This window comes from Dromaius novaehollandiae, chromosome 4 (assembly GCF_036370855.1).
Source record: "Dromaius novaehollandiae isolate bDroNov1 chromosome 4, bDroNov1.hap1, whole genome shotgun sequence".
Classification (NCBI taxonomy): Eukaryota; Metazoa; Chordata; class Aves; order Casuariiformes; family Dromaiidae; genus Dromaius; species Dromaius novaehollandiae.
This window is the reverse complement of record NC_088101.1, coordinates 68,378,960-68,401,135: the sequence shown is the minus strand read 5'-3', so window position 1 is coordinate 68,401,135 and position 22,176 is coordinate 68,378,960. Positions and strand designations below refer to the sequence as shown.

At 41.0% G+C, this 22,176-nt stretch overlaps 1 protein-coding gene across 1 annotated transcript in view; it reads right to left on the bottom strand.

Annotated features, from left to right (window-relative positions):
* The window catches only part of PPARGC1A (PPARG coactivator 1 alpha), a 379,831-nt gene extending 363,668 nt beyond the window's left edge, over positions 1-16,163 (bottom strand). Inside the window, exon 1 of the mRNA XM_026120506.2 lies at positions 15,627-16,163. Within this exon, the coding sequence (XP_025976291.2) occupies positions 15,627-15,713 (87 nt within the window). The 5' untranslated portion in view covers positions 15,714-16,163. The remainder of the gene's footprint in view (positions 1-15,626) is intronic.
* Positions 16,164-22,176: the final 6,013 nt, after the last annotated feature.

Here is a 22,176-nt window from a genome sequence, read left to right as displayed (position 1 = left end):
TGCAAATTTGAATGGAGGGTAGCCTCTGGCAGGAAGGCCATAAGCCATACTAACACAATGGAGCAGGTGAGCAGCAGAGGTGAGCAACTGGCCCAAGTCCCTTAGCATATCTGACTACAGATTTACACCATAGTTAAAACAATATTGTCCGTCACTGACAATAAGATAGATGTGTTTGCCTTTTCCTTAATTCCTTGCTCTTGAGCCTGTGCAGCCCCTCTCTTGTGCCACGGCCAATGTTTGTGTAGCTAGAGGGTGAACCACATGTGAGAGGTGAACATGGATCAGCTCCCTGATCTGGTTCACTGTGTGCAACACTTGCACCAGCATAAATGACAGGGACAGGACAAAAGCTGGGGCCAGCAGGACCATCTCATTCAGAAGCAGTCCTGACTGACAGATTTTAGAGTGAATGAACTATAGCATCAGAGAAGTAACACAGAAGAAGCTCTTTTTTAGATATATGGGAATAAATTCAGCCTTGGTACAAACTGACTGACTTCTGCAAAACTGAATCAGTAGTTAGTGTATCTCATTTCTTTCCACTTTTGGTGGCCAAGAATATCCTAAAGCTGTTTTTCATTTTCCAGTTTAGACCAAACCTGAGTACATTTCCAATTATTCAAGCCCTATCTAGAAAGAGATGGAAGTATTACCCAGGCATATCCTACATGTTGGCAAACTGACATGTTGATATTATACATCATTCATAAGGTCTTGCTCTGAGGCAATGCTTTGGTCATTGCCTCTTTAGTGCAGGTACTGCAAGTACAAGTATATGAAAACTCAGCTATAGTCTCTATAGATCCAAAGTTATTCAAAAATGCTCATTTACATACTATGAACGTGAATGCTCCTCCTCCTCTCACGAGAGGTATATTAAGTGATATATCAAGTTACGTACATGTATAACTTACTAGAAGAGTGGTGTCTCATCACTAAAAATATCCAGTAATTTCAATTCAAATGTTTGATGAAATCACTTGTTCAGTAATTGTGCATCTGTAGAAGACTGTCTGCAAAGCAGCTGATTTATTACAACATGACATTCAGATTCAAATATTAGCATGATACTATATAAGAATATATTAAATGTATCAAAATGAGGCTAAGACAGATACTATAAAATACTTGTCAATGAGGAATTACCATAGATTTGAGACGTTTCTCATGGATTTCAGCAAGAATTGGTGCTAGGCTTCACACTACTCAGTATTTTATCAGTGATATAAAGACATTGATGATTAAAAAAAAGAAAAACAGTAGGCAGTATAAAGCCTGGAAAAGAGGGATATAAAGATGAAAAAAAAGGCTGGCTTAATGAAATATGTTGGAATGAAAGTACTAAGGTGCAGACCAATGAATAGGAAATGTACCATATGTACAGAATGGTAGGCTGTGTCCTGAATAGGCATGACTCAGTGAAGACTGCAAGGATTGCAATCCACAAGTGACTAAGTGTGAATGTTATACTGGGGCAAAAAGAATTATCTGAATCTTGGATATACTGAAGAGATGCAGGAAAGTGGATTCTTCTCTGTAATACAGCATCAGAGACACCAGTACCAAAATACCATGTCATACTTCTGGCAACTAACTTTCTTTAAGGGAAGTCAAAAAATTGGAAAGAGAACAGAAAAGTTCTACAAGTATATCTGAGGTCTGCAAAAAAATGGCCTCCAATAAGAGTCCTGAAGAGCTCACTTTGACTAGCTTTTCAAAAAGAAGACTGAGTGGTGACTTGACTAGTTTATAACTATTTTCAGAGGAAGAAAACAAAAGATACTGAAGGGCTTCCCAAGGCACCAGATGAAGTCATAAAGAGAACCTGTGCTTAGAAAATTAATCCAGAAAAACTGTATTGAAAAAACAGGCTTTCTAAAGAAAGCAGACAAGAATGATTAGTCAGTAGAGCAAGTACCAAGGGAGCTACTTAATATCTTAATGCCTTCCTTCAGACAGACTTACTAATTTTTGGAAAATGTTTTGGTCAAATACAAGTCACACTAACCAGAGCTTTCAGTTCAATACGGGGATAACTGGGTAATAACTAATGGCATAAGATGTGTGGGAGGTCATACTGAATCTTCTGGTCTTAAACTCTGCAATTTGTAAATTTAAGCTTTACTCTACAATCTCTGTAAATCTGCAGCTTTACAAAATCACATTATTTTCAACATCAAATCTCTTCCTTCTCCTCTACACATGCAAATGTGAAACATGCAAATTAAAAACAACATCAGTGTTTAAAATGATTCTTGAAAAGACATCTTTAATTTGCTGTATATTTTACCACTGAGGACAAGACAACTAAAGAATTTATCACCTTAGCTACCTTGGTTATATCATTTCATTCAGATGGTGTTATCTCCTTGTCTCCCACACTAGAGTCAAGCTGTTATCAAAGTCTTTCTCACTAAACGATTATTTCCTTTTATGATTTCTTCTGGTTGGTCAAAGATAAGGGCTTACAGTGAGCTTGATTAGTGTTGCAAACAAATATAAGAGTAATACTAGAACAGACATAACTAAGCTGAAGCAATCAGCACTATTAATAACCTTTTGATTTCTAATCAAATACAGCTCTGACTTTTGCTGCCACTTTGTTTTACATCTTCTAAACTACAAAAAAGAAATATTCTCATAAAATATTTCTCAATCTGCCAGCTCTTTTATTCTTATGTTTGCTTTTGGTCTTATATTTAATTATTTTTTTTCTAAAAGAAAAATTCTGTTAAAAAAAGGGATCTACATTCTACATTGCCTTCCCTGGTGACAAGATTTAATTATACATCATAGTGTGGCATTTTGCACTTTTTTTTTTTGATCTAATTGTGTTCCTCAAAAAATAGTAAAATCACATTTGCTGATATCTGAATAAAAAGAGACCCTAGCTTCAGGCAAAAAACAGTCCATACATTTTGCCATATCTGGCAAAATGATATCCAAAATTAGAAACCTAACATGGCAAGTCTCCGGTAACTCGCACTACAGGTAGGGATGACACAGCTATTCTCCAGCCTGGGTAACCACTAATCCAAAGGGAGCCACAAACTGCTCTCCAAGAGCTACAGTCAGGCAGATAGTCATTCTGACATTTTTATGCCTCTCATGGAAAATGCTCTGAACTACTACCTAGCTTACTGTGCTTTTACAACAGGACAAGTATAACATCTCCTCATGCTCTGCAAAGCCCAGATACACAACCCATTCTTCTGAACATGTAAACTTCTTCACCGAGATTCTCTCAGAGCAAACTCATTCAAAGCACAGTCTTTTCTGTGGGTGACGGCATAGTTCAGCCAACTCAAAGGTGAAGAGAGTTCAGTGGTTTCATGGATACATGTTTGTGATCTCCACAATTATTTTTCTATAATACGGTCTCTCCATGATCCTTTCAAATATACATTTTTTCCCATAGAAAAAAATTACACGTGTAAACTATGTTTTTTTCTATTTGTACTGCTAGTTTATAGTTGTAGCAGACTCAGTCAGAAAGCCTGGATGCTGCTGAAAAAGATTATAGTTTATTTAGACATGAAGGTTTAGTGATAATTCTAGAGATACTTCTGTACATCTGGGGTTTTACTACATAACACATTGTGCAGCTCTAGTATATGCACATTGTTTTCCCTGTTTCAGAATGCTCTGATGAATAGCTTTCTATTACACAACACACTTATTTGCGACAGGAGTAACAAAAATTAAATGAGCTGCTGCCAGTTTTATTTTCATCCTTCACCATTTATTTTACACAACAATCAAGAATAGAAGACTAAAAAAGAAATCACAAAACTAAGAATTTTTTTATACAAAAAGTTTCCTTTTCCATAACAATTGTATTATGCCTGCCAGCAGATTTTAAAAGATAGAGATCAATGTTAGTAAAGATACAAATCACCATGCTAAACAAAAAAGGGTAAACTATCTCTGAAATATGGCAAATATTTTCCAGAGAAGTTTTCACCTAGAGAATTCCTTTGAATATAGACAAAAGCCAAAGATGAAAAAATGAAAAATTTAACAAGACATTTGTAAAGTGTTTGCCCATACAGATTTGATAGGACTGTGAGCTGCCTTACAAAATGTCCAAATGATAATATTAATATACAATATACACTGAGAAGATAAACTAGCCACTCATATTTGCCCATTTTGTCTTCACCTTAGTAGTTATCATTTTAAATACTAAGGATTTCTTCTCTGATTCTTAACATGTCTTAAAAGGTAACAAGGCAATGGACATGTTCTTTTTGCCATGGGTATGCCCCAAATTTCCCATATAAGCAATGTGTGTGTTGATAATCTGTCCAATCTCATGCTCACAAAAATCTATTCCATTCCTACATGTATCCTCTAACCCCTAATATAAATAAATAAATAAATAAAGTGGGCCAATTTGTTAACCTCCCTTAATTAACTTTACTTCCCCAAAAAGCCACACATCTGTTTTCGCAGCCAGAAATGATTCAACCACTGGTAACCAGAGAAAAGGTCCAGTGTGTTGAAATAATCTAGCCAAAAGCCAGCACTCCAGCTAGGATGGATGCTATGCCAGCACCATCTAAGCAGCTGTTAGGACAACCTTTATTTATGCTGAAAAGGGCACAAGATATCCTGATGCTATTACTACTGAACAGCAAATCTTACTGGAAAGACAACACTAGCTAAAGATGGACAATGTAAATGCACAACATGCACTTTACCAATCAAGCAGATTATAATTCTGTGAGAACAGTGCTGTACAATAATCCATTCTCTACCCACTTTTCTACAACAGATTCTGCAGGGCACAGCTTCTGAAAAGAAAAAAAAAAAAAAAGATTCCTTTGTAAATTATTTTTAATGCAACTGTTATTATGAGTGTCAGAAAATCAATTAACAATGCTGCCCTAACTCTTTAGAAGAAAAGGACTTAGATAAATAGAAAAAGATTACGCCATTTCTTTTACAGCATTATTTTTATTCTGAAAGTGACATCAAAGAGCCACAACCTCCTCCCTTCTTTCTTCTTTTGGCTTTGACATCACACAGAGAGAAAAGTATTCCTTTCACTATTTCTTGTATAGCTGGAGTATCCAAGCTTCTGCACACCGTTATCATTTCCTATCCTTGAATGTGAATTATTTTAATCCTCTAGCAATTAACAGTCTTTTGGATGAAAATAAAAAAATCCAGATGTGCAACCTTACTTCTGTTCAGCTAATTTACTTGGTCAGTAGTTAATTTACTCATTTTACATAACCTAAATATTTAAGTCTCTCTGTCCATGTGTGTATGTGTCCGTGTGTGTGTCCATGTGCGTGTCCGACTCAAATTTTTTTCACCTTTGCATGCTTTCAGTCATCTTTTTTTTTAAACCTTGCTTACACTCCAGAAGGAGTTTCCTGTCCTTAAGTATCTTTAATGCATGGCTTTCTGTCACTGAACATTATTTTCCATTTTAATGCACTACCTATTCATTCCATCACAAGGCTTTTTCTCTTGGGAGAGGAAAAGGAATCATCTTTTATTTGTCAATACATTTAACAAAGAAAGTGACTGTATGGCAATAACCAGTATGATAAACACTTCCTTGATCTCTTCATTGCTTTCTTGTTCCCACTGCCATAATTACCATCAATACTTATAAAGGACTGGAAATATGGTAAATACTTAACAATAGGAAGGAAGTTTTCTGTCCTGAAGATATAGCTGTGTAAGGCCCCACTCTAACATAGCACACATTTGTTTTAAACCTGTGAGCAGTTCCCTTGACTTCAAGTGTTTACAGCTGAGCACATAATTAAGTGCTTTGCTGGATCAAGGCTTAAGCAAGCTATGAACATACAGAAGTAGCAGACAATATAATGTGAAGTTTCATGAATAAAGCCAAAGTTTAGTAGACATGTTAACTCACAATGTGCTGTTTGACTCTTAAGAAAAAAAAAAAAGAACACAAATGGTTGAAGTGAGTTATCTTGTTGGAATGAGTTTTTACAGTCAAATACACTTTAAGACTGTAAATTGTTCTGTCCAGGGACCCCATGATGACTCTGTACGCATTTCCAAAAACCAAGTACCAGCAGCCTGCTTTCAGTAACCATTGCTTCAACAGATACCTGTTCTAAGCTTCAGAAGGCCTCACTGTGATCCTGTGACATTCACCTTCTTCCCCAGTACAAGGTAGTTTGTGCAGGAAGTTTAAAAATCCAGACAGTAAGTCAAAAAGAGAAAGTAAGTGTCAGTTGTAAATTTTCACACCTAACAGCTGCCCTCAAAAATGACATTGTGAAAAAGCTCCATCCTAAGCAACCAGCTACATGGCATCAAAAGAGGGCTCTAAGGCCAATACAGCAGCCTGAATTGCAAAATATGCTATTTACATTTTATCACTTTTTCCTCCTTTTATAAAACTTAACTACTTGTAACGTTTGCTAGAGTAGAGCAGACTTAGTGAGGTTCAGTGAAAGAGCTGGGTCAGAGAAAAGACATCATTATTCTTTTCTAATGTTTAAAAAAAATAAAAACCTACTGTTTATCCAGTCTACAGAACTGATCTAAGTAGGTCAGTAGTTATGTACCTAAAGGAAAAAGCAACAGAATACAGTGAAACACAATAGTCAAGGTGATGACTGTTTTTGTCTAGCTTATTTCTTAGTTTTCCAACCACACAATAAGTTTATTCCTTTTTTAATAACTAGGTAAAAGAGGCTTTCAAGAGACCAGGAAGAGAAAAGCTCAGATAATCTTCCTCAGCTGCCTCACAAGTTTACTAAACAAAAGCAAAAGTGTGGGGATAGCAAAAAAGTGCTGGTTAACAGAAGCAATCCAGCCAAATATCGTATCTAACATCATTTGTAAACAGAGAGAGGTGGTAACACAGTAAATAGGGAAAAGCTAAATTAGGTGAAGGATTTAAAAGGACAACAAGATGTCTAAAATCTGAAGCACTAGCTACAAAGGCAAAGTATGGATTTTGATTTGTATTTTTAAGTAAGGGTAAGAGTGGAAAAAAAATCAAGACAGTATGTTCACTCAGCAATTATACTGCGCATGCATGCAATGAGGTTATCAGGGAAGGCTATGGTAAAGATGCTGATGAATTCAAGTAGAGAAATGCTATAGGCCAGTGGCTTTTGTCAGTCAGAGTTTTAGATGATCAGAAATTAACATACATGCAAATGGTATGTACAAAATCATAAGAATTTAGACAGCCTCCATGACAAAGAATGGGTTGAAAATGATGCCTGAATTACACCCTTAGGTGAGATGAAACAAGTCTCTGCAAAGGACAAAGAACAGATGGAAGTCTGGACTGTTTCTCACATTCATTTTGGCTGTGGACTGATCCTCTTGCAAGTGTAAATAACTGTATAAACAGAAACATATCATAGCAACTGACAGTGAAAACTTCTTCATGAAATTCAAACCAGTAAATCCATTATATTAAGGTACCAGATATTGCCTCACCTCCAGCAGAGACTCACAGCATTTACTCATTCAAGCAGTTATAATAATGTCTCTTCCTCTTCTTCTCTGTCCCTCTAATACTTGGGACCTAGATTATAAGTTCAAAAGTGGCAGAAAAATTTCACATCACCTTCAGCAGGCTTTGGATACAGCCTACAAGACACACTCTCCATTCTCCTCTCCTCTACAGTTTCAACCTTAGCCTACTAATTCTAGCATGCTGTGAAGCTCTCTAATCATCATCATCATCATCTGTGTAATTTGTGGCTCAGTGCTCCCCTCCTGGAATGTTTGCACAGGTGAATATATATGCATAAAGCTTGTTACAAAGACTATAGAGACAATCTGTAGTTTATAAAATGCAGATATTATGTGGCATGTGTTTTGTGAGGGGGATGGTTAAATCTTCTATAAACAATTACTAAATTGTCAATGGAATTTAATAAATGTTGTTTTAAAAAAAAACTAATTATTTGTTACAATAACCAGCTACTATTCCCATTCTGTATGTGAAGGTTTGTAAACTACTTCCATTTGAGAAGTAATTGATTCCATTTTTATCATTTGCTCAAGTTTATGTGGTTGTTCTCATCCAAAGAGATGATAACATCTATTTGCAGCAAATTATACATTATAATTCCTCATTCAAAAGCTGTAATGGAAAACAAAATGCTAATTTATGCTGTAAACGGAAGTACAGAATCATAATCACTCATTGTTAACATTAGGAAATAAATTGCTCTTGCAAATAATAAAATGGGTTAAAAATGTGGAGGGCTTTTGTGAGCCAAAATACCAGTGCCTCTTATTCACTCATGTGTTATATTACAAGGGATCAAATGAACCTTTTCTCTTCCTGCCAACATGAACTACCCCTTTTTGAGGAAAGGAATAATGGTCTTGTGATTGCGACATACGGATGCAAGTCAGGTGACCGGTTTCTACTCCCAAGTCTCCAACTAGCTTCCCAAATATAGGCTTTCATGGGCTCTTCACTAGGGAAGCTGATACATACTCTGTCTACATTAGCAAGTAACACAGCATGCTAAGAGTGGACTAGCCAACCAGCTGGTGCTGAGGAGCTGACACCTACACTGTATGCACCTCAGGGTGTGGTTTGCTTGGTTGTTCAACTTCGTTCCTAGCTCTGGTCTGATCTCATGAGCTGAAAGTCCATTTGTAGCTCAACTGCATCAGGGGCGCGTCTTCCAATTTAGTTCCATCCAAAAGGTATTCAATTCATTTCCTACATGGCCAATCTACAATATAAACCAAAGCACTGTAAAGTCAGGATGACTGGAGGCTGCAGCATACTCCTGCTCCCAAGTGCTAATGTATACACACATCTTGTGGTATCAGCTCCCAATGACTTCCAAGGGAACTAAGAGTGCTAAATGCCTCCTTCCAAAATTAGGACCACAGTGTCAAAAGTGACATACCCAAAACAAGGGCGACTCTGCTACTAATCATCTCTCTACACCTCAGTTTTACCTTTAGAGTTGAGACAATAACGCACAGCTACTTAAATAGAAGGGGCGTTTCAGTTGCCATTTGTAGAGAACACTTGTAGCCTAAGACAAAAGACATCATAAGAGTATTGTTTTTCCTTCCTTTTCAGCAATTTTATAGTGCTATAGGTTTCAAATGTACAAGGAGATTTGCTCACACAGCAAACAGACACATCAGAGGAAATTAAAAAAAAGACTCGACACATTAGGACTGTGCACCTGCTCTTCCACATTTCATTAAGTCTCTACACCTAAATGTACGTCAGGTTCTCTCCTATGTGCATCCGTTGTGCTGGTATCCCTCAGTGATACCTTCTGGTCATGGCGAGACAAACTGAATCACAGGCATCCACACTGCCTCAGGAAAAAACATTAAAAAAACCATTAACTTTTGGTAAGTCAGGTGAGATGACTATAATCTAAATGATAAATGTCAGATAATATGTTCAAAAATACATGTATATTTTGAAATAAGCTGCCATTTATAAACAAGCATCTCCTAGCTTACAACATACAGTTAAAATCCCTACAAAATAGTTTGCTTGCCAGCTTTTTTCAGGTATTAGTATTAAAAGAAAATACAGTTATGTTACCAAAAACGAAGATTCTCTTTAAGATGACCAAAAGAAAGTTCCACTGCTTCATGTAGTAAATCATTTTACTGCTGCCCTTTTATATTTAATACCCTTCTACAGTACACATTTATCTCTACACTAGCAAAGTGTACTCATTGATTTCCTATGGTCTCTCTGGAAGAAGGTTCTGCTTCCCTGATGATGAGTACAAAGGGTGGATGACCCCATTCTCATTCCAATGCAGACCCTGCACTTTTACATTTCTGCTTAGACCACATGAACATTTGACCAGCTAAGAACTCTCTGCCTTCTTCCTACAAAATACATTGCTAGGACTACTAAGATTTTTTTCTAAACACAACTGTATTACTGAAAATCCCTCTTATGTGTAAAGTAGTAAAATGCATTAATTCATCACAGACAAACCTGTAACTTACAATTCACACCTAAGCTTTTCTTTTGAACTAAGATATTAAAATAACATCTTGCCCATGCACATGCTTTAAACTTGCATTATTTTGCTCTACTACACTATTATTTTGCTGTTTTGCTCTGGGGCATGACGAAATGGTTTGCACCCAGTTTAAATTATGCTTATTTGCCAGATGGGACTAACATCAGAATACACTCTGTTTTTTCATCCAGACTGTGGATGGGTTTATTAAACAACAACCAGAATAATAATACAAAAACTGGATAAAAAATGTATTTTGAGATCTACTCTCTAAGTTCTCCGCAATGACTCTGACAACCCGTGGAAATTAATAGTAACATTCAGTACGTTCAGATTAAGACACTACTCCCTGAAAGGAACAGAACCAAGCTTAAAAATAAATAAATAAATAAATCTGTCACTTGTTATATTATTGACATTTGAATTATTTAAGCAGAGGTCTTTCCAAACCCAAACTATATCTATCTCCCCCATAATCCTATTACTTATCTTCTGCTCAGATGCCAAGAAAACGAAGCTATTTGGTTTCACTTTCATTTTATTGTATTCCATTTTCCCAGCCATGTGCACCAAAACACAATGCCTTTTGGACACAGTAAAGCCAGGCAAATCTTCAAATCCAGGATTAACTTCTTTTTTAATTACCACGTCTTTTCTGATAATATTAAATTGGAATTGCTGTTTTTTCTTACCTAATTTAGTTTTGACAGTATCTTTTCAGTTGCAGAAATGTTGTTACAGGCTTTGCTAAAATATAACTGAAAATGAACAATAATTTTATTCCATTGATTTTCACAACCAAATAATGTACAACAATTGACTGAGTCTTTTTCTATTACCGAAAAAGGTCCACAAAATCCTAAAGTGCACTGCTCTGATTCTGTGCAAAGACTGATACGGTATCTCTCTGAATTACATTCAACATCCTCGTATACACAGGTAGTATATGCTATACGCATGCATTAAACCTGAACTCATTTAACACATTTTAATTCCAAACCTCCCATAGACTCTTGCGTTCTGCTTTTCAAAGAGAAAAAAAAAGAAACAAAACACCACACAGAAACTCTGAAAACAATTTAAGTCAAAAAGTCTGACTGGCTATGAGCCATAACAGAAATGGAGCCACTGGATTTATTCTAGTTACAAGAAGAAGATACGTAAAACCAGTGTACTAGATTCAATCCAGTACCCAAAAATACTGACAGAATGGGGTATTTTTGTCCCTGAAGGTGGAACAAAGAGCCAAGCCACAAAACTCGCTCTTCTCGCAAACTTTCACTGACTTACCTCCATTCTGTGAGAGTGTGTCGCAAAAGCACTGCCATGTCTGAAAACGCAGGAGAAAGGGATGATGCCAGATAACAAGTACTCAGCTGAGTCTTGCAGGTAAAAATCTCTGAAATGCTGGCAGGAATCAGACAGCATACTCTCATTTTACTTACATACTGCAGGGACTTTTTTGAGGTCAAATTAAAATAAGTATCCTGATTTATGCCTTAGTCATAGGATTTCATCCCTGAACAATTACATTTCAAATGATTCTAAAGCACTTCCCAACCACACATAATCAGTAACACAGCAACGTCACCCATTCTGGAGTGGGGAGCGAAAATTAACTAGTAAAAATAATGCTGCCAGTTCTGTGAGGAAAAATAGGTTATGTCCAAGAATATACCTAGTGCTCTTAAAAGGCCAGGTCCCCTTTTGCAGTTCTTAGAAATGACAGGTCTTTTCTCATCGGTACTAAATAAGAAACAGATGTAAAGAGCATTTCAGTAAACCAAAAGATAGACTCGGGAAGTTTGTAGTGAATAATTACCCACAGAGCAAAGCACTAAAAGTGGCATGTTTATTGACGGTCTAAAAACAGAGACCATGGAGTGAATCAACTGGAAATCTGCTGGATATTCCTTAATCTCAGGTTTACACACATTGGCAAGACAACGCAGATAAGCCTATGCCACTACAAGTCATAATTCTGAGGACTTAAGTCTACAAGGCTATCCAGTCTAAAATTGAGCATAATGGTTAAATCCTTGTACTAAAATAACTGTAAAGAAGATACCAAACTTCAGAAGAGTAGTTAATATTTTTAGAGCTCACCTTAGTAACACAAAGAAGCCATATGCATAACTATTCCAGATCCTTATTTTCTGGCAGACTGTCTCAGAAATGGATTCAAAACAGACTTCATATAGTCTCCAGACATAATTTTTCAGATACGAGCTTTTCTGTGATGCACTTTGGAATTTAATATGCAATAGAAAAAGTTCCTTCCAAGAATATTACCAACAAATCACTCATATAATCTTGCACTTAAAAACAAACTGCAATAATGCATCGAAAATATAAGAGTTGAAACTCATAACTCAGCTTTCCTGAATTGTAAAGCAAATGTCCTATCTCTGATTTCAGAGCTGTCAGAACTTATATTATGCTTCTAGAATAAATCACTCGGTTCTCTTTAACTTGACTGGTTCCATTATTAAGTGTTATTTTGATTACTTATACTTTCATTAAAACATGTCTTGAGATGCCAGGAAAAGATTCTTTTACTAAGCATGGCTAAACTGTTATTGATATTGTACAAGGGATCCTTTTTACCTTGTACTAGATGTTGAGAGTGCATCATATTGATCTGGGAATAAAACACTATTTTTCCAGTAGTCAACCCATCTCTGCATCAGCACTTTATTTTAAAAGTTTTACTGTTTGCTGTTTTGTTTTGTTTTAGATTGAGTATACAAAACAAATTCTATTTCAGCTATGTTGCTATATTTAGCAAGAAGAAATGGTTTGCAAGCTTTTTTTTTTTTTGGATGCATTTCAGGTAAAAACAAACACACACAAATATGGCTGACTGTCAAATTTAAGCCAACCCTGCCTTTTTAAAAGTTAAAACTTGTAAGAAAAATCTATTTGCAGCAAAATCCCATATTCATTTTGATTTCATATTCAGACTAGCATCTACTGCTAATCCTCAGCTGGTGAATCTGACTGATGTAAATGCTAACATAATATTCAAAAGATGAAAATAGAAAGGAGCCTTGAGCACCAGAAAGGATATATATCTTAAAAATTCTTCTCATCTTCGCCCCAGAAAGTCTCGCATGCTCATCCATGCCTGCTGTAATGCTATATAATGATTACACCTTCTCCTTCTAAACTCCTTTCCTAATCATGCATATTTAATTCAACTTTGTGTATATATCCTAGAGTTTATATAGTCCCTCTATAAATAGATTTTCTGCATCCTAAATTACCTCCCCTGTTTTCCCCTTAGATACCATCCCACATGGGTATTTAGTATAAATCAACCGTAGGTCTGTCAGTAATTCTTCCTGCTTCCATTGTAATAGGGACTTGCTCTAAAAAAAAAAAAAAAAAAAGGAAAAGAACCTATCATTTAACAATGCCATTCTTTCACGGAGCTACATTTCACTACAGAGTGAAACTAACTTTTGATAAAGGAACTGGTTTAAACCTGATTTTATTTTCTGGTTCTTAACCATTTTCCTCCTTTGAGGGTTTCAAAGGAGTCTTCTATGACTGCTTGCCGTTTAAAACAGATATAAGCCCATCTTAAATTTCTGTGACTTCTGGGGACTGGTATTTAACAGGGTAACACTCCACGGTCCCTGCTCGCAGCGAGGCAGCGGCACTGCGCGCGGAGGGGCGCGCGTCCCCGCGTGTGCGCACGAGCGCAGGCTCCGCCACCCCCAGCCGCGGCTCGTCTCGGCGACCGCGCGGCAAACTTGCGCCGCGGCCGCCCCGGGGCGGCGGGACGCCGCGCGGCGGCAGGCAGGGAGGCCGGCAGCGAGGCCGGCAGGGAGGCCCGGCAGCCTGCCGCCGCGGCGCCCTGCGCTGCGCTGCCGGCCGGGGCTGGCGGTGGCCGTCAGGGACCCGCCGCGAGCGCCTCGCCTTGCCACGGCGCGCGGGGCCCGGGCCGGGGGCGGCACCGGCCGATGCATCCGCCACGGCGGAGCGGCTTCGGCCCGCTCGGGGACCGAGCGGCAGCGCGCCCCGCGCCTGGAGTGGTACGCGTATGTCTGCTCTCTGCGTTAACCCCCCCTCCCCCCCGCCCCCGGGCGCGTCGGCACAAGCGGGGCTCGCTTGTTCCCTCTTAGGCACGCTCCTCCCCAGGCCGGGGAGCAAAGCCAGCAGGCAGGCTTGCCCCCCGCGAGGTGCCTTCCGAGATGGGCCGGATGCACATCGGCTCGCACCCGGGGCACCAGCCATGACTGGGCTGCCTCAAGGGCAGACGCGGCCGTGGGGGGCCCCGGGGCCCCGGGGCGGGGGCAGCACCCGAACTCCGCGGCCGCGCCGCCGCCTGCCCGCGCCGCGGCTGCCTGCTGCCGGAGGAGGAGCCCTGCTCCTCGCCGCTCTGTACTATTAACTCCCGCAGGCAGAGAGCAGCGTGCGGTTTCGTGATCCCTCGCTATGAGGTGTAACCTTAAACTGGCAACTGCTAGTTTGAGGATTTCAGTTTCCTGGAAACCAGGACTGTGGCGGCACGTTTTTCCATGAGCTCAGCGGCGCTCTGCCCCCAGCAGGGAGGGAGCGGGAGGCGAGGAGATGCGAGGCTCCCCGACTCCGCCGCCACCTGACAGACACGGCCCCCCCCCGCCGCCCCCCGCCGCAGCCCCTTCCACCCGCTGCCCAACTTTTCCCGTCTCGCCGGCACCAGACACCCCCCTTTCACTCACACTCACACACACACACACACACACACACACACACACACACACACACACACCGATGTAGTTTATAAATGACAGTTGCCTGTAGACTTTCACCAAACAAGCAGCGGGGGCAGCAGACTACAGCAGTTATTTAATTAAAGACGTTTCGGAGGCTCCCAGAATAGCACTCTACATCTCAGACGTGATTTCTGCTTTTTTCTTCACTCTTCCCCACTGCCTCTCCTACCCATCTCGCCAGCCGCCCCCACGGCCCGAGCCGAGGCGCCGGCGAGGCAGGGCTGCCCGGCAGCAGGAGCCGGGGTTGCCTGGGTGCCTGCTCCGCATTGCACAGTCATCAAAGTTAAGTACGTGGAGGGGGGAAGAGGGAATCGGAGGGAGAGAAGGATAAACCGGACTGTAGCCACGGAGGCAGGCTCCGAGATTACTACGTTAAATGCATATTCAGCCATTTCTGAGGGAAAGGGTAAGGGTGGGGGTGTCCTTCTGAGTCAGGGCTGGCACTCACAGGCCGCCCCGCCGAGCCGGTCTGGCCGCCGCGGGCCCCCAGCGCGCTGGGCAGGCGGCGAGCGGAGCCGCGGGGAGGCTTCGCTCGAGTTGCCTCGCCGCGCTCCGAGTTGTCCGGGGTAACGCGGAGCCCCCCGCACTACCGCTCCCAAAGCCCCCTCCCTCGCCTCTTCCTCATCCCGCTCCTCTTCCTCCCAGGAGGGGCGAAGGCGGTGGGAAGGAAAGGGGCTAAAAGAGACACGTATGAAAAAGGCTCTTTTCTTTCTTTTCTTTCCTCGACCGACTTCCTCCACCCTCTTAAAGCCACGCTGAGCAGCCTCTTACTTAGAGCCCCCTTCCCGCACACGCCGGCACCACCTCTGCCTCCCCCGAGGAGCCCGGCGGGCGCAGAGGGGGCGAGCGCGCCTCGCAGCACCGGCCCCCATACCTGGTTGTAGGAGGTCTCCCAGGAGGAGGTGTAGTTGTAAAAGAAGGAAGAGAAGAAAGCATCTTCTGACAGCCCGCAGCCGGCCATCCTCTGGGCGCAAAACCGCTTCGGGAAGGCACGCAGCAAACTCTTGCTCTTGCGCGACCGCCGCCGCTGCTGCTGCTGCTCCGGGTGCTGCCGCCGCGGAGTGCGCCGACAGCTTTGCCCTGGCGGCGGCTTGCACGGTGCGTGCGAGCGGGAGAGAGGCTGGCTGGAGGAGCGGGGAGGGAGCGCGTGTGTCTGTGTGTGCGCGGTGTGTGCGTGCGTGTGCGCCTGTTTGTAGCGGCACCGAGGAGCCGCCGCCGGAGTCACGTGTGCGCGCTCGCTCCGCTGCTGCCGCCGCCGCTGCTGCCGCCGCCGCCGCCGCCGGGCGCGGGCTCTGCTACCGACCCCGGTGCTAAATCACCAGCGCCCGGCGACCTCTCCATCCCCACCCACCCCCGTCTCCTCCTCGGCGAAGCAGTCTGCGCAAGCAAACAAGGGGGCGCCGGCAGGACCTACGACCTCACCGCGGCGGGCAGGGAAGGAGCGGGCAAGTGGCGATGCGCGGCCGCCGCCGGCCCTCCCCGGCCGCCGGCCCGGCCCGGCCCGCTGGCGAAAAGTTCGGGCTCAGCGTCCAGGCTGCGAGCCGCGGCCGACGAGAGGTGGGTGAAGGAGCGGGGGCGCCGGGCGGCGCGGCGGGCGCGGCTCCGGCCCCACAGCGCAGCCCGCTCGGGCCGCCGAGGGCGGGCGCCTGGCGGGGGGCGGGGGCGCCGCCGCCAACGGCCGCCGCCAACGGCCGCCCGCGGGAGAGCACCAGTCAGGTGCGGTCCCGCGTGTCCTGCTCTCCTCCCCTCCGGTCTTCCTTTCGGGGGCAGTTCGCATCCACGCTCCGGTTTTCAAGGAACGGGGGCGAAGTTGGATCCTTTTTTTAAGCGTGTAAGTAATTACAGAAGTGGCGCCGGCCGTGCGACCTCCCTCCTGCCGATTTCGGGGCATTCACAATCATCTTCTCCTATTAAAATAATAGTAATGACAATGCCATTTTGCAAAAATGCCACAGGTTAACAGGGAACACTTTAGGATCATAAGAAAAGGTAAAAGTAGCAGCAGATAAACTGTTTCTAAATTACATTTGACAGTGAAGTTACACTGTATAGAATGATTTTAAAGCGTTTGCCAAGTAACCAGGTTCCTTGAGTATTCCTTGCACGGATTGTATAACCAACACCTAAAGCATAATCACCAACAAGAGGAAACATTTTCCTCATCAGTTAACATTAATGTCACGAAAAGCAGATTAACTATAAATGGAAAGCAAATAGCGTACATACTAATTTTGGGGGGGAGGGAGTAAAGATTTTCTTTCATATAAGAATATGTGTATTATATGTTTTTCCTTAAAAAGACTTTATTTTTGCCTCTCTTCCCAAGAGGTCCCAAGTGCATGCCTGTGATTTGTTGAGCAGTGCCCAGCACAGTGGTAACAATCCATAACAATCGATGGAAAAGACGAGGGACAGTTTTCTGCGACCTATTTCTCTGTCCATAGGCCCACTGAAGTTCCTCACTCCTGCTGACCTGCTTCCTACATTTTAAGGAAAAAGCATTCAATCTTTGGCCATTCTACTTGTTGAAAAAAAAAAATTTCTTCAAATCAGTCTCCAAACAGAATGATACCATGAAACACAGTTGAGTGTAGTAATAAAATATCAGCGTTTTCACATGGGCCAACCTCTTTTCTCCCTCTGAAAGGACAACGATATCCAGAAGCATTTTCATAACTGACAGCTCTGTTCCATACAGGTCAAAGTGCCTTTCATCCTGTCCTAAACCAGGTAAACGTAGTAGGAATGTTCCCAACAATAGAACATGGAAACTCCATCTGAAACAAGTTGTTCACTATGATCCCAATGATTTGTTTCTCAAATTGCTCCAGCATTTTCTTTGAGAGCCTTCAGCCTGTCAAGGCTGCTCATCAATGGCCCACAAAACTTCACATAGTTTAAGAATTTGTTTCATCCTTTCAGAGAGCAAAAATTAAGGCTTAAAATTTAATTTCCTTGACACTTCACCATGATTCTTGAATTGTCCCCTTCTCCTCCCTCTGAGGGAGTCAGTGTTGTTCAGATGAAGTTTGCACTATGAAATCCTGGTTTGATTTTTTCTTTTGTCTTGCTAATCCCTGATGTATTTGTACACTTCAGTAGATAGCCTTTTTTCTACTCCTTTTACTCTACTTCTGCTCTTCATCTCCAGTCTCTACTGAGAGAGAGAGAGAGAGAGAGTATTTGCATCTCCAATGCAGTGTTCTTTAAAAGCCTCAGAACAGATTCTGGGTGCTTAAGGTCCAAATCTAAACTTAATTTGAAATCTTTTTCAAAATAATATACATATTTCAGTTATCTTTTAAATTCCAGTAAAAGGTTTATGAACAGTTTTTGGCAATATTTGGACATATTGCAGAAGGCTGCTCACTGTGTTTTCTCTTATATGTGTTTTTTTTTTCCTCTAAGCAAAGGTTTTGTCCAAATAGATGGCCTTGTGCTTCAACATGTGGACAAAGCAGATCTGAAATAATAGAAGCTCTGAACACTAGTACTGCACCAAGTACCGAATCCAGCATCTCTCCCCAGGCTGTCCAAATCAATACCTCACCACCTCCAATATCACCTCCCACTTACTTTTCCCCCACTGCCAGCAGAAGATGGTGGAAGCAGCACCAGTAAAATTATTTTCCATCTGGAAAGCAGTCAGTGAACTGTGTTCTTTAAGAGCAGTGAACACAATGTGTAACATTTTAAGTTGGAATTTTAAATTACTGTTGAAGGCGGAGAACAGAAAAGTACAAAGATCATGCAAAAAAGCAGCACTTCCAGTACTACTTAGGTATTGACTATATTGTAACAAAACTTGACAAATTGCTGACTGAATTTTCTCTCTGCCTCTGGAAAAGAACAGACCATTTCATTAAAATTAGTGGTGATTGGGCATCAATGAATGCCACAGTGTGATGCTGGAGTTCCCCAAACTTACAGTGTTTGTGGAGGAAACAGATTGGCCAAAACACCATGCCGTCAAGTCTGAATGGTCTCTATAAAAAATTGATAAAGATAAAAATTAAAAATAAAGTCTACAAATTACCCATGTCTAATATCCCAATGTGTTAAAAGCTCTGTAGAGAAGACTGGTAAGGTGTATTAAGTCTGGCCAGGAAGGAGTAAGCTGGAGGTAAAATGAAACAAATTCTTGTAAAGAACTTGTAACAGCTGGCTTGAGGATGAATGGAGGGAAGAGGAAAATCCAGGAAATGTTTGAATAACAAAAGTAACCTCCTCAGGATAACCATTAATACTCCACCTGCGTGGAAAAAAAGAAGCCTATTGGTGGAGGCAGAACAGAGGAAATTATTTTAATCTTTTGAGATAACACACACACAGGATGATACTGTGATGCTTTTGCAGTTAGGATGTGCCAAAGAACCTCTATATAAAGGATAGCAAATCAGCTAGAAAGGAATCTTTTTAAATATAGTCCAGAATTTCATTTTGCTTAGTCTTTGCTTCCATGTTTTCAGCTTGAAGCCCTAAATTGTTTCAAAGTCTACTTTTTTTTTGCTTTCTTTTTTTACTGAAAAGCCTGTCTGGTAAGGGAGTAAGGTGAATCAAGGTGAAACTTTCAAATAGAGGTTGTGCTGTCTCCTCACAGACAGCACGTCCTCATTCCCCTGAGGCTGGTGCACGAAGACAAGGCTAAGGGCTGGGACTGCTGCTTGAGCCAGTAAATAGATCTGGTATCACCCAGTGCCAAGTTGCAGCAGAGACCCTTCAAACAATAAACATAACTGAAAGGCTGTGTTTTGCAGGCAAAAGCCGGGGCCTCATGAAAAGCGCATATCTTTACTTTAAGGAAAGTGATCTCTTGAGAAATTGCCTGAAAAGGAAGGCTTCTCCTAGAGGTCTTTGGTCTGAGAAGCATATGGAGAACTTTGAGATGGAAGAAGAGACATTCATCTTTAGCTCTCATATTTCATGTAAACAGCTTTGTGTCAGAACAGTCCCATGGGGATCCGAATTCAACTCTAATCAGTTATAGCCTCTAAATTAAGATTCAGCAGCTTGAAGTGATATTCAATGACTGTACATTTTATTTATGTAGTTTAGTGTCCCTCCAACAATCAGTGTAGCATTTAAACAGAATACTGTGGTCTTGTTTATAAAAAACAGCTCCCCGCTTTTTTTAAAGCTTGAAATCACAAATACCTCATGATGATTTGTGGGCACCGTTTTTTAATTCACCATCCTCACTTTTTTTCAAACTCTCAGCACTGGCAGAGACATGTACTTTTTTATTCCTGACTTTGCTAGACTTCATTAATTGAAAATCTCTTCTCACTGGGAAATGCCTATATTGTCAGATATTCAAAAATTAATTCAGAAGCTGTTCCTGCATCTTATTTGCAGGTGAAAAAAAGAATATTTTTACTTAGCCTGTTCATAAGTGCATGAGGCTCAATTAAGACAGTACATAAAAATTGAAGAGAAAAGACTTTAAAAGTTCACTGATAGGTTTTCTATTAGGCTAATACTTTAAAGCTTCCTTAGCACCTTCTATCAAATGATTTCATTTTATTTTATAAGTACCTCTGGAGCTAAGTATTACGTCCTTTTAATATTTGAGGAGATCAACAGTTAAGTACCAGACCCTACTCCCTTGATACCAATGGAAAAAATGGGCAACAGTGTTAAACAATGTTTATAAAAGAAAATAGTCCCAGAAGAGTAGAAAACTACTTACACTGCAATTAAGTGAAGACTCCAGAATGTTTAGGTTTCTGTTTAACTTTCAAGATAATTGATGTCTCTAATTTTACAAAAATGTAAAGTTAGGCGTAACTGAGAATAAAACCACCAGTAGATGAGAACAGAGCAACCATAGTCACTTTGAACATGTTACTTCCCTGTTCTGCTTTTTCATTGGCTTCTCACTGTATTCTAGCTAAAATTCAAATCACTCTCTCATCTTCAAATTGCTAGATAGGATAGTTCCAAGTTAATTAAGAGATCTGAGTTCCCAGAATAGCTTCTGCACATTGGAATCATCAGCCTCAACCACATATACAACTGCACGTGCAGAAGATCCAGTATAATCTAAATACATCAAGATGAATTGCAATACAAATTTACAAGGATATTCTAGTATAATGCCCCAAACTTCAATCAGATGCCACCATTCAAAAAAGACAAGGTTCTGCAGAATGCAGCTGAAGGAAAATTCCATAGAGAAAATTGCTCTATAATGGATATGATAGCCAGTGGTGGCCATTGATCAAAATACAGCAAATGGATACTTTCCGTTCAGTGAGTACTAAATGTAGGTATGAGAATTTTCAGAGTCAGTTTTTCTAAAGTTTTCTTATATTGTGTCCAATATCCTTTTTAGATTGTGTACATCACCATGGCATCTGAACACTTTCAAACAGTGTATTAAACTAGGTGACTAACATCTGCCTCTCCTCAGAGGGAAAAGTGTGCGCACCAGTATTGTGTTGGAGGTTTTGCTGTCTATGGTGAGACACAAAATGGTCAAAGAAACACTCCTTGCAATTAAAGCAGAAAGCAATGAAATTTTAGCTGATTATTAATTACCGTTGAATTTTGTTGCACAGTCTTGCACTTGCATCTGCATGCTTTCTTCCTTTTCCTGCACAGACAAGTTTTACCCTAATTTCAGAAAGTTCAGTCATACCAAAGAAACATTGGCGCTTTGTCACTCATGATTCTTATCCTAGAGCCGAATCCAGGCTGTTGAGTGTCTTGAAGATAAAGACCAAGATCTGGAATATAATTCTTTCTTTTTTTTTTTTGTAAGTTTGCTAGATGGTGAAGATTCCATACACTGTTGTGCTCCATCCAAAAGATAACAAAGATCAACAGATAGTTGAAGCCACCAAGACTGGCCACCAAGATGGAATGGCATCTCCAAGAAAAAAAAAGAGGGTTTTTTGGGTAAATGCTGCTATGTGAGACCATCAGAATGGAGTAACAAGGTGTTCTAAAGCTATGTAAGTGCATTGACCAATTGCAAATATACAGCTTCAAAGACTGCATATTTTTCAAAATATTTCGATATCCCTATCAGTCTAATACCTGCCCTGCCTGAGTTCAGCTTCAATTGCTTACTCTTCATCCATGAGCTAATCTCATCCAAGCGCTGGGTCATCTTGATAATAGAAGTTACATGTAATAAGCAACTGAATGAAGTAAAACTGATTATTCGAAAAGGAATAAAAGAAAGCTGCAGTAGTTTAAAAGCTAGATTACATGAATTTGTGCTCATCTAAAAAATGCAGGAAATTATTTTCCTTGAATTCTGCAAGATCAAGTGTGCCACTGATTAAAACTTTGTCTACTGAAGTGGAAGAGCAGAACACTGATGAGTTTGATTGTCCTGCAAGCAAGATATTTTCAATGAGACTGTTAACAAAATGAAGCCACTATGATAATTTAATTCTTAGTTCAGGCCTTCCAGC